At 51.7% G+C, this 12,801-nt stretch overlaps 1 protein-coding gene across 1 annotated transcript in view; it reads right to left on the bottom strand.

Moving 5' to 3' along the window:
* Positions 1-12,801, bottom strand: part of RBM34 (RNA binding motif protein 34) — a 53,929-nt gene that overhangs the window by 1,568 nt on the left and 39,560 nt on the right. The window contains exons 9-11 of the mRNA XM_075322857.1: positions 2,722-2,785; positions 2,586-2,628; positions 2,146-2,264 (exon numbers count right to left, since the gene is read on the bottom strand). Coding sequence (XP_075178972.1) covers positions 2,146-2,264; positions 2,586-2,628; positions 2,722-2,785 — 226 coding nt within the window. The remainder of the gene's footprint in view (positions 1-2,145; positions 2,265-2,585; positions 2,629-2,721; positions 2,786-12,801) is intronic.

Raw genomic sequence — 12,801 nt, 5'->3', positions numbered from 1 at the left:
ATTGCTTACTTCTGCATCAGGTGGTCAGCAACACCAATGATTTCAAGTCTATAAGCAACCGTCCTACTCATTAAATCTCGCGATGGGGGGAAGGGAACAGCACCAGACAAACTATTTCACCCACTTTAAAAAGCTGAATGACCATCCCTCTCATTCACAGCTTGTGTGTGATATGTCAAGAATTGTGGAAATAGTGCAGAAGAAGCCAGGAGTGGTCACTGAAAGCTGCAATGGGGCGCGGAGGAAACGCAGAATGAGCGATAATGGTGCTCAGTCATTCTGGGATCTCTCACAGCTATTATTTGACATCTCCAGCATACCAATAAAAAAAAAACAAAACAGCAGGCACAGTGAGGAGGACATAAAACACAGAGGTAGTGATGAGCCTTGGTCAGGAGGCTAGCTTGTATAAGGAGGAAGAAGCAAGCTACACCCCTGAGCTGTGATTGGAGAGAAGGCTTTGTCAGGGGGCTAGCTTGCATAAGGAGCGAGCAAACCACACCCCTGAGCTGTGATTGGAGAAAAAGCTTGGTCAGGGGGCTGGCTTGAATAAGGAGCGAGGAAGCCAAACCCCTGAGCTGTGATTGAAGAGGATGCTTTGTCAGAGGGCTGGCTTGTGTAAGAAGCAATAAGTAAGCGACAACCCTGAGCTGTGATTGGACTGGCTTGCATAAGTAGCAAGAAGCAAGCCACACCCAGGAGCTGTGATTGGAGAAGAGACATGGTCAGGAGGCTGGCTTGCATAATTAGAGAGCAAGCCACACACGAGCTGTGACTGGAGAGGAGGCTTGAGGCTTGGTCAGGAGGAACACTCAGGAGCAGCAGCGGTTCTGTGATGTGGGGGTCAGGAGGAACACTCAGGAGCAGCAGCGGTGCTGTGATGTGGGGGTCAGGAGGAACACTCAGGAGCAGCAGCGGTGCTGTGATGTGGGGGTCAGGAGGAACACTCAGGAGCAGCAGCGGTGCTGTGATGTGGGGGTCAGGAGGAACACTCAGGAGCAGCAGCGGTGCTGTGATGTGGGGGTCAGGAGGAACACTCAGGAGCAGCAGCGGTGCTGTGATGTGGGGGTCAGGAGGAACACTCAGGAGCAGCAGCGGTGCTGTGATGTGGGGGTCAGGAGGAACACTCAGGAGCAGCAGCGGTGCTGTGATGTGGGGGTCAGGAGGAACACTCAGGAGCAGCAGCGGTGCTGTGATGTGGGGGTCAGGAGGAACACTCAGGAGCAGCAGCGGTGCTGTGATGTGGGGGTCAGGAGGAACACTCAGGAGCAGCAGCGGTGCTGTGATGTGGGGGTCAGGAGGAACACTCAGGAGCAGCAGCGGTGCTGTGATGTGGGGGTCAGGAGGAACACTCAGGAGCAGCAGCGGTGCTGTGATGTGGGGGTCAGGAGGAACACTCAGGAGCAGCAGTGGTGCTGTGATGTGGGGGTCAGGAGGAACACTCATGAGTAGCAGTGGTGCTGTGATGTGGGGGTCAGGAGGAACACTCATTAGCTGCAGCGGTGCTGTGATGTGGGGGTCACACTGAGCAATTGTAAAATCACATGAAGTGGCACATGAGAACTAAAGGACGGATATGAGTCTGAAGTTTGCGGATTTAAATGCCTTTTTTGTTATCTCCCTTGAGTACTGCGTTAAAGGGGTTGTCCACTATTTGGACACTCCTTATTCCCCATGTGCGCCCCCATAAGAAAGCCTATACTCCCCTCCCGTGTTGGCCCCGTTGCAGCGATGTGGGATCTCACGTTCCCGGGACCCATATTCTGATCTCGTTGGAATTGCGCCGGCACTGGAGGGGTGTATAGGCTTTGTTGTTATTTTTTATGGGGAATGAGAAGAAGTTGTTCATGTAGTGGAAGTAGTGGAAAACTCCTTTAAGTCTAAAGGCATTTCATCACCAATTGATTTATTCTTTATTTTAGAACAATGGATGGAAACCTGAAATCCCTGTGTATTTCCGAGGGTTAAAGGAATTCCATAGTTTTCCCTCCCTAAAATGAGGGTTGACCCCTTTGTCTTGTGGATTTGAAATGAAACCATACATGTACATTCTTTTGGACTTTTAGGGGCCTCCAATATGGGCACATACAAATGACTCTGATCTCTCGTGTCTTTCCACCAGGAGGGCAGATCTGCTGCTATTACCTGAAATAAGACGTAGCCAAAGCCTTTTCCGATCCCCGTGCTCTTGTCTCTGATGATACGTACACCCTCTATAGTGCCGCAATCAGAAAAGTGTTGTCTGAGCGCCTCGTCTTCAATGTCTAGAGAAAAAAGGAATATTAGACAGTTTATCCACATTATAATGCAGGGCCCTTATTTAGGCTAGCAACAAGCTTAGCATCTGTGAATGAATTCTACAGCAATATCACAGGCGTATTACACAGTTACCAATGGAATGTATGGAATATCTGTACAATGCCAGGTCCCCCAGGAAAAGAGGCATGGGAAATGGATAATATAAATCTATATATTATATATAAACACACAGTATATATCTAATATCTATCTATATACACACACACACACTATTATGTTTAATCAATGGACTCGTGCTATCAGAGCTGTGGAGGAGTGACGCTTACCATAAGGAAGATTTCCAACAAACACAGTTTTCTTGTTGTCGTGCTGTAAGAAGAAGAGGGAAAAATAACAATTAAACCCAAAGCAGACCCTGCAGAAAACCTTATCTGATGGCAGTATACAGCCCAGGCTACTTACTGCTGGGCTTCTTGAAGCCAGATCAACTCGGATATGGAATCCACTACCCATTTCAAAGCCATTTCTAAAAAAAAAAGAAAAAAAAAAAAGGTATAGAGATATACACAAGTACAGTGAATTATAACATAGTAAAACTGATCATGTCATTGGCTGCTGCAGATTTACATATACAGTGTATATATATTATATATAATTATAAAAAAAAAATCTATATCTATATATATCTAAATCTATATCTATATATATCTAAATCTATATATATATATATATATATATATATATATATATATAGATATATATATATATAGATATATATATATATATATATATATATATATATATATATCTATATCTATATCTATATCTATATCTATATATCTATAGATAAATCTATACACACACACACATATATATATATACACATATATACACACATATATATAAAAATATATGCACACACATATACATATATATATGTGTGTGTGTGTGTATGTGTGTGTGTATATATATATATATATATATATACACACACACACACATATATATATATGTATATGTGTGTGCATATATTTTTATATATATGTGTATATATGTGTGTATATATACACACACATATATATGCACACACATATATATATGTATGTGTGTATGTATATATATATATATATATATATATATATATATATATATATATATATATATATATGTGTGTGTATACATGTATGTGTATATATATGTGTGTATATATACGCATATATATATATATATACATATATGTGTGTGTATGTGTGTATATATATATATATATATATATATATATATATATATATATATATATATATATATATATATATAAAAAATTATAGCTATATACATAGAACTATATTAAAAAAGTGAATTTTATTTACCAACCGTAAATTCTTTTTCTTATAGTTCCGTATTGGGAGACCCAGACCATGGGTGTTTAGCTTCTGCCTCCGGAGGACACACAAAGTACTACACTAAAAAGTGTAGCTCCTCCCTCTGAGCTTATACACCCCCTGGTAGCCAGTCCTAGCCAGTTTAGTGCAAAAGCTGAAGGAGAATAGCCACCCACAAGTAGAACAGAGCAAGAGCCGGAACAACCGGAGACTCTGTCTTGACAACAGCCGGTGATAACACACGGAACAAGAAAATTGCCAACGGGCAACAGGGAGGGTGCTGGGTCTCCCAATACGGAACTATAAGAAAAAGAATTTACGGTAAGGCTGCTTTCACACCTCCAGTTTTTGCTATGCGGCACAATCCGGCACTTTGCAGGAAAATAGCAACCGTTTTTTTTTGCTGCCGGTTGCGATTTTCCTGCATAGACTTTAATTAGTGCCGCATTGTGCCGCATGGCCTTGCGTTCCGTCCGGTTTTTGCCGCATGCGGCAGATTTAGCCGATGCGGCGGCCGGATGGAACGTTGCCTGGCACGTTTTTTCGTGCTGCAAAAAAAAACGCATCGCGCCGCATTTGGCCGATGCGGCGCATTTTTCAATGCATGCCTATGGCGGCCGGATGCGGCGCGATGCGGCAATAACCGCATCCGGCCGCCGCATGCAGTTTTTGCCACTGTGCATGCTCAGTAGCATGCCGCAAGCGGCAAAAACCGGACTGGCCGCAAAGGAAAAACTTATGCAAAGGATGCGGTGTTTTCAACGCATCCGTTGCATAGCTTGCACAGCCGGATTGAGCCGCAGAGCTCAAGCCGGATGTGTGAAAGCAGCCTAAGTAAACAAAATTCTCTTTTTCTTTATCGTTCCTTAGGGAGACCCAGACCATGGGACGTCTCAAAGCTGTCCCTGGGTGGGAAATAAACAGAAAAACTAAGAAGTAGGCGGAGCCTAACTTCACAAGTGGGCGACAGCCGCCTGAAGGATGCGTCTGCCCAAGCTCGCATCTGCCGAAGCATGAGCATGCACTTGGTAGTGCTTTGAAAAGGTATGCAGGCTAGTCCAAGTGGCAGCCTGACAGACTTGTTGAGCCGTAGCCTGGTGCCTAAAAGCCCAAGAGGCACCGACAGCTCTGGTCGAGTGTGCTTTGATCCCCGGCGGGGGAGGCACCTGAGTACTCTGGTAGGCGTCCGAAATGGTCGATCTAATCCAACGGGCCAAGGTGGGCTTAGAAGCAGGGAGACCCTTGCGCCGCCCTGTGGTTAGCACAAAAAGAGAGGTGCACCGCCTAAGTGCAGCGGTGCGAGACACATAAATCCGGAGAGCACGCACCAGATCTAGAGTATGCAGCGCTTTTTCAAAGCGATGAACAGAGGCCGGACAGAAGGAAGGTAAAGTAATGTCCTGGTTAAGGTGGAAGGGAGAGACCACCTTAGGAAGAAAGTCCGGAGTCGGACGGAGAACCACCTTGTCCTGGTGAAAAACTAAAAAAGGTGACTCCGAGGAGAGCGCAGCCAAATCAGAGACTCTCCTGAGAGAAGTTATGGCAACTAGAAAGGCCACTTTCTGAGAAAGACGATACAAAGAAACCTCCCTAAGAGGCTCAAAAGGGGGTTTCTGCAATACCGTGAGGACCAAGTTAAGGTCCCAGGGATCCAAGGGCCGCCGATAAGGCGGAATGATGTGAGACGCGCCTTGCATGAAGGTGCGGACCTGAGCCAGCCGAGCGAGACGCCGCTGGAACAGCACTGATAGAGCTGAGACTTGTCCCTTGAGAGAGTTGAGGGACAGTCCTAGCTGCAGACCGGACTGTAGAAAGGACAGAAGGGTCGGCAAGGAGAATGGCCAAGGAGGATGGCCAGAAGAGCGACACCAGGACAGGAAAATTTTCCAAGTAGTGTGATAGATCTTGGCGGAGGAAGATTTACGGGCCCGAGTCATAGTGGAGATGACCTCAGGAGGAATACCAGAAGTCGTCAAAATCCAGGACTCAAGAGCCACGCCGTCAATTTGAGGGCCGCAGAATTCGGGCGGAAAAACGGACCTTGCGAGAGTAGGTCTGGACGGTCCGGAAGATGCCACGGCATCTCTACGGACAGTTGGAGCAGGTCCGGATACCAAGCTCGCCTGGGCCAGTCCGGTGCAATGAGGACTCGACGGCCCTCCATTCTGATCTTGCGCAGGACTCTGGGCAAGAGAGCTAGAGGGGGAAACACGTAGGACAGATGAAACTGGTACCAGTCTTGAACCAGAGCGTCCGCGGCGAAGGCCTGAGGATCGTGGGAGCGAGCCACGTAAACAGGAACCTTGTTGTTGTGACGGGATGCCATAAAGGTCCACGTCCGGAGTGCCCCATTTGCGGCAGATTGACTGAAACACTGCCGGGTGCAGGGACCACTCGCCACCGTCCACGCATTGACGGCTGAGATAATCTGCCTCCCAGTTTTCCACGCCTGGGATGTGGACTGCGGATATGGTGGACTTGGAGTCCTCCGCCCATTGAAGGATGCGTTGTACCTCCATCATTGCCAGACAGCTGCGTGTCCCGCCCTGGTGATTGATGTAGGCAACCGCTGTCGCGTTGTCTGACTGGACTCGGATGTGCCTGCCCGCCAACAGGTGGTGAAAAGTTCGGAGAGCTAGAAACACGGCTCTGGTTTCCAGCACATTGATTGAAAGGGCTGACTCGGACGGAGTCCAAGTGCCTTGTGCTCTGTGGTGGAGATATACCGCTCCCCAGCCGGATAGGCTGGCATCCGTGGTGAGGATCACCCAGGACGGGGCCAGGAAGGAGCGCCCTTGGGACAGGGAGAGGGGCCGAAGCCACCACTGAAGCGAGCTCCTGGTCCGTGGCGACAGAGCCACTAACCTCTTTAAGGAGGAAGGCCGCTTGTTCCAACAGCGGAGAATGTCCAGCTGCAGAGGGCGCAGATGGAACTGGGCAAAAGGAACAGCCTCCATGGACGCCACCATTTGACCCAGCACCTGCATCAGGCGCCTGAAGGTATAACGGCGGGGCCGCAGCAGAGAGCGCACCGCTAGCTGGAGAGACTGCTGTTTGATTAAGGGCAACTTCACAAGTGCCGGCAAAGTCTCGAACTGCATTCCTAGGTACGTGAGACTCTGGGTCGGAGTCAGAGTGGATTTGGGAAGATTGACAAGCCACCCGAATTGGGCTAGAGTGGTGAGAGTGAGCGAGACACTCCTCTGACAGTCTGCGCTGGATGGAGTCTTGACCAGAAGGTCGTCCAGGTAAGGAAGCACTGCCAACCCCTGGAGGTGCAGGACTGCAAACACTGCCGCCATGACCTTGGTGAATACCAGAGGGGCCGTGGCTAACCCGAAGGGGAGAACCACGAATTGGAAATGATCCTCTCCTATGGCAAAACGTAACCAACGCTGGTGTGAAACTGCGATTGGCACATGTAGATAGGCATCTCTGATGTCGATGGACGCCAGGAACTCCCCTTGGGTCATTGAGGCAATGACTGATCGCAGAGACTCCATGCGAAAGTGCCGCACCTGAACATGCTTGTTGAGAAGCTTGAGATCCAGGATGGGCCGGAAGGTACCGTCCTTTTTGGGAACTAGGAAGAGGTTTGAGTAAAAACCTCTGAACCGTTCCCGAGTGGGAACTGGTCCAATCACTCCGTTTGCCTGCAGGGATGCCACGGCCTGTGAGAAGGCGGCGGCCTTGGAGCAGAGGGGATTTGAGAGAAAAAAATCTGTTTGGCGGGCTGGAAGAGAATTCTATCCTGTAGCCGTGAGATATGATGTCTCTCACCCACTGATCGGAGACTTGTTTTAACCAAGCTTCGCCAAAGTGGGAGAGCCTGCCACCGACTAAGGACGTTGCTGGAGCGGGCAGAGAGTCACGAGGAGGCTGCCTTAGTGGCAGAACCTCCTGCGGTCTTCTGCGGACGCGCTTTTGGGCGCCAGTTGGATTTCTGATCCTTAGCTGAGTTAGCGGACGAGGCGGAGGGCTTAGAGGACGACCAGTTGGAGGAACGAAAGGAACGAAACCTCGATTGATTCCTACCCTGGGCGGGTTTCCTGGTCTTGGTTTGTGGCATGGAAGTACTCTTCCCGCCAGTAGCTTCTTTAATGATTTCATCCAGCTGTTCACCAAACAGCCGGGAACCAGCAAAAGGGAGCCCCGCAAGAAACTTCTTGGAAGAAACATCTGCCTTCCACTCTCGAAGCCATAAGATCCTGCGGATAGCGAGGGAATTAGCTGAAGCCACCGCAGTGCGGTGAGAAGCCTCCAGCATGGCAGACATGGCATAAGATGAAAAAGCTGAAGCCTGAGAAGTTAAGGCAACCATCTCAGGCATAGATTCCTTGGTGAGGGAATGCATCTCCTCTAGAGAAGCAGAGATGGCTTTGAGGGCCCACACTGCTGCAAAAGTCGGGGAAAACGCGGCCCCCGCAGCTTCATACACAGATTTGGCCAGAAGGTCAATCTGACGGTCAGTGGAATCCTTAAGTGAGGTGCCATCAGCCACCGACACAACGGTCCGGGCTGAGAGTCTAGACACCGGGGGGTCTACCTTTGGGGAGTGCGACCATTCCTTGACCACCTCAGGTGGAAAGGGAAAATGGTCATCCGAAGCACGCTTTGGAAAGCGTTTGTCAGGACAGGCCCTGGGTTTGGTCACAGCGGTCTGAAAACTGGAGTGGTTAAAGAACACACTCTTTACTCTCTTAGGCGAGGTAAACTGGTGCTTTTCTGCCAGAGAGGGTTGCTCCTCTGAGACTGGCGGATTGAGATCCAGCACAGAATTAATAGAAGCAATCAAGTCACTAAGATCTGAGTCACCCTCGGAGAGATCGATGGGGTACACAGCCTCCGAGCCCCCCGTGAGGGCATCCTCCTCATCTTGAGAGTCAGCTCTTGAGTCAGAGCCGCGGGATGAGGAGGGGGAGGAAACCCTGCGCCTTCTCTCAGAAGGGCGGGGTCTGGGACCTGATGATGAATCCTCTGTGAGCTCTGATGGACGGAGGTCAGAGGATAGGGATCCCCTGGCAAGAGTATTAGAGGCACCCTGTGAGGAGGGCTGATGCATATTCAACAAAGTCCTGGACAAAAGTCCCATGGAGTCAGCAAATGACTGGGATATGGACCTAGAAAAGGATTCTACCCAGGCCGGGGGTTCAGCCACAGGTGCAGCAGCAGCCTGAGAGACCACTGGGGGTGAGACTCCAGGCTGTGGCACCGCCAAGTTAGAGCAAACATCACAATGTGGACAGGTGCTCGGTTCAGGCAGCAGGAGCTTACATGCAATGCATACTGAATACAGCTTTGGAGCCTTGCTCCTTATGTGAGACATGCTGCTGGAGTGGGGGCTTTGCAAGAGAATGAACCCCAGGGAGAATATACAGAGGTGCACAACCGGAGACCGGCTGTGGCTTACCAGACCGCTGGAAGCGGTGTTGTGTGCCCTCCAGATCCCGAAGCCCGGACCCCCAATGGACAGCACCTCAGCAGGGATGCAGAGTGCAGACAGGCCCAGCGCAGAGTGAACTCTGGCTGAGAAATGGCCGCCGGAGCGAAGAAAGGGGGCGGGACTAGGGGGCGTTCCTATAGAGGAGCGGGAACTGGAGGGCCATAGACCTGCAGGAGATGAGACACGCCCCAGCAGTGAAGAGTGTCCCTCCCCTGTGCAGAACGGCCGCCGGGCGGAGCCGTGCCTGTCCCTCTTGCATGAGTGATATGCGAGGGAAGTTAACAGAAACTAGGCCTCCGGCAAAGCCGGGGCCTAAATTTAAGCGGCAAGGCCGATGCGCAGGCACCATCGGCGCGGTTCTCGGGCGAAAGCTAGAGAACCCGCCGGAAATGTCAAAATAAACACATTCAGCATACTCTCCCCATACAATAAAGAACAGGGACCCCCAACACATAAACGTCTCAGGTACTTAGCTGCTGAGACGCAGAGTCAGGTCCCTGGGGATGAGTGCTCCGGTCCAACAGAATCCTCAAGGGGCTGTGGATGGAGACCGGTCTCCTGCCAGGCATGGAGACCGTGCTGGCTCCCACTTCAAGCCAGAGCCCAGAAGGGATGGTGAAGGAGCACGGCATGTAAGGCTCCAGCCTTGGAAATCAACCTTAACAACACCGCCGACACAGTGGGGTGAGAAGGGACATGCCTTTCTTCAATCTCTTTCCAAAAGGCAAAAAATCAGATGAGAATGCATGTGTGGATGTATGCCTCCTGAACACAAAGCGATAAACTGGCTAGGACTGGCTCACCAGGGGGTGTATAAGCTCAGAGGGAGGAGCTGATGCTGGGGACAGACACTTTTTAGTGTAGTACTTTGTGTGTCCTCCGGAGGCAGAAGCTAAACACCCATGGTCTGGGTTATATCATTATATATCATATATATATATATATATATATATATATATATATATATATATATATATATATATATATATATTATATATATACATATATACTAGAAGGTGGCCCGATTCTACGCATCGGGTATTCTAGAATTTACGTATTGTGTAGTTCATGTATGATTTTTGTTATATATATATATATATAGATGTTGTGTGTAGTTACCAAGTGTTTGTGTAGGGCGCTGTACATGTTCTGGGTGTTGTCTGGGTGTGATGGGGGGTGAGAGCGGTGTTGTTTGTGTGTTGCGTTGTTTGTGGAGCGCTGTGTGTCTGTAGCGTTGTGTGTGTGTGTTGCGCGGTTTGTGTGTGTGTGGTGTGTTTTGGGGGGAGGTATGTTTTGTGCAATGTGTGTGTTGTGCGGTATGTGCGTATATTTGTGTGTGCAGCGTTGTCTGTGTGTGGGTGTCTATGTAGGGCAGTTGTTTGTGGTTCCCAGTGTGTGTGTGTGTGTGTGTGGTGTGTTGTGCAGTGCGCACGCGTGTGTGTGTGTGTTGGGGGGAGGTGTGCACTTCCCATCGTGCTCCATCCCCCATGCAGCGCACTCCCCATCGTGCTCCATCCCCTATGCTGCGCACCCCCCATCGTGCTCCATCTCCCATCCTGCGCACTCCCAAACGTGCTCCATCCGCCATGCAGCGCACTCCCCATCGTGCTCCATCCGCCATGCAGCGCACTCCCCATCGTGCTCCATCCCCCATGCTGCGCACTCCCCATCGTGCTCCATCCCCCATGCTGCGCACTCCCAAACGTGCTCCATCCGCCATGCTGCGCACTCCCCATCGTGCTCCATCCGCCATGCTGCGCACTCCCCAACGTGCTCCATCCGCCATACTCCGCACTCCCCATCGTTCTCCATCCCCCATGCAGCGCACTCCCCATCGTGCTCCATCCCCTATGCTGCGCACCCCCCATCGTGCTCCATCTCCCATGCTGCGCACTCCCAAACGTGCTCCATCCGCCATGCTGCGCCAGCATCAGCCTCTCTCCCCGCAGCATCAGCCTCTCTCCCCGCAGCATCAGCCTCTCTCCCCGCAGCATCAGCCTCTCTCCCCGCAGCATCAGCCTCTCTCCCCGCAGCATCAGCCTCTCTCCCCGCAGCATCAGCCTCTCTCCCCGCAGCATCAGCCTCTCTCCCCGCAGCATCAGCCTCTCTCCCCGCAGCATCAGCCTCTCTCCCCGCAGCATCAGCCTCTCTCCCCGCAGCATCAGCCTCTCTCCCCGCAGCATCAGCCTCTCTCCCCGCAGCATCAGCCTCTCTGTCCCCAGCATCAGCCTCTCTCCCCGCAGCATCAGCCTCTCTCCCCGCAGCATCAGCCTCTCTGTCCCCAGCATCAGCCTCTCTGTCCCCAGCATCAGCCTCTCTGTCCCCAGCATCAGCCTCTCTGTCCCCAGCATCAGCCTCTCTGTCCCCAGCATCAGCCTCTCTGTCCCCAGCATCAGCCTCTCTGTCCCCAGCATCAGCCTCTCTGTCCCCAGCATCAGCCTCTCTGTCCCCAGCATCAGCCTCTCTGTCCCCAGCATCAGCCTCTCTGTCCCCAGCATCAGCCTCTCTGTCCCCAGCATCAGCCTCTCTGTCCCCAGCATCAGCCTCTCTGTCCCCAGCATCAGCCTCTCTGTCCCCAGCATCAGCCTCTCTGTCCCCAGCATCAGCCTCTCTGTCCCCAGCATCAGCCTCTCTGTCCCCAGCATCAGCCTCTCTGTCCCCAGCATCAGCCTCTCTGTCCCCAGCATCAGCCTCTCTGTCCCCAGCATCAGCCTCTCTGTCCCCAGCATCAGCCTCTCTCATCCCAGCATCAGCCTCTCTCATCCCAGCATCAGCCTCTCTCATCCCAGCATCAGCCTCTCTGTCCCCAGCATCAGCCTCTCTGTCCCCAGCATCAGCCTCTCTGTCCCCAGCATCAGCCTCTCTGTCCCCAGCATCAGCCTCCCCATCCCAGCCTTCCCCAGGATCAGCCTCTCTCCTCCCAGCCTCCTCCAGCACGCCATGCTCCTCTGCCGATACTCACAGATCCGATCGCATACACTCACACACACCGACACACACCCGATCGCATACACTCACACACACCCGATCGCATACACTCACACACACCCGATCGCATACACTCACGTACACACACATTGACGATATTGCACATACGCGCTCATACTCGCAACATCCGGAGATACCACATGCTTCTGGCCATGTGATCCTCCGGCAGGTCCTGGAAGGTCACAACAGCACAGTATCGAGGCCGAGAAGCAAGCGATATCGCCGGATGCTGTGAGTGTGTGGATGTGATGTGTGTGTGAGGTGTTTGTGAGAGTGAGTGTGATCTGATGTGTGTGTATGTGTGTGTGTGTGCTGTTATGTGTGTGCGTGTGGATCTTCCGCCGCTGCAGGACCTTGATGTGCTGGTAACTATGCTAGCATGGTTACCAGCTGGTAACTATGCTAGCATGGTTACCAACGTATCCCGTCCCCTGCTCGCACGGGAGCCCACACCAGCATACGGCGGCAAGGCCAGCAATGCGAGGGTAAGTGTCGGCTGGGTTGGCAGCGTACGCTGATGTGGGCTCCCGTTGGGGGGGGGGGAGGGGGTTACAGTACTCACCTGGGAGTCGTGGCTCCGTGACGTGTCAGTTCGGGGAATGCGGGGGGGGGGGGGGGGGGGGTGGGCGGGGCCAGAGCTAGCGTGCATTGCGTGAGGGGGGCGTGGCGTGGCAGAGTTGCCAATGCCTGCAGGGTGCCGGGGCGAGAGGCCAATCTGTGGGGGGGGCG

This window comes from Anomaloglossus baeobatrachus, chromosome 9 (genome assembly GCF_048569485.1).
Source record: "Anomaloglossus baeobatrachus isolate aAnoBae1 chromosome 9, aAnoBae1.hap1, whole genome shotgun sequence".
Lineage (NCBI taxonomy): Eukaryota > Metazoa > Chordata > Amphibia > Anura > Aromobatidae > Anomaloglossus > Anomaloglossus baeobatrachus.
This window is presented reverse-complemented; position numbering and strand designations above follow the sequence as displayed.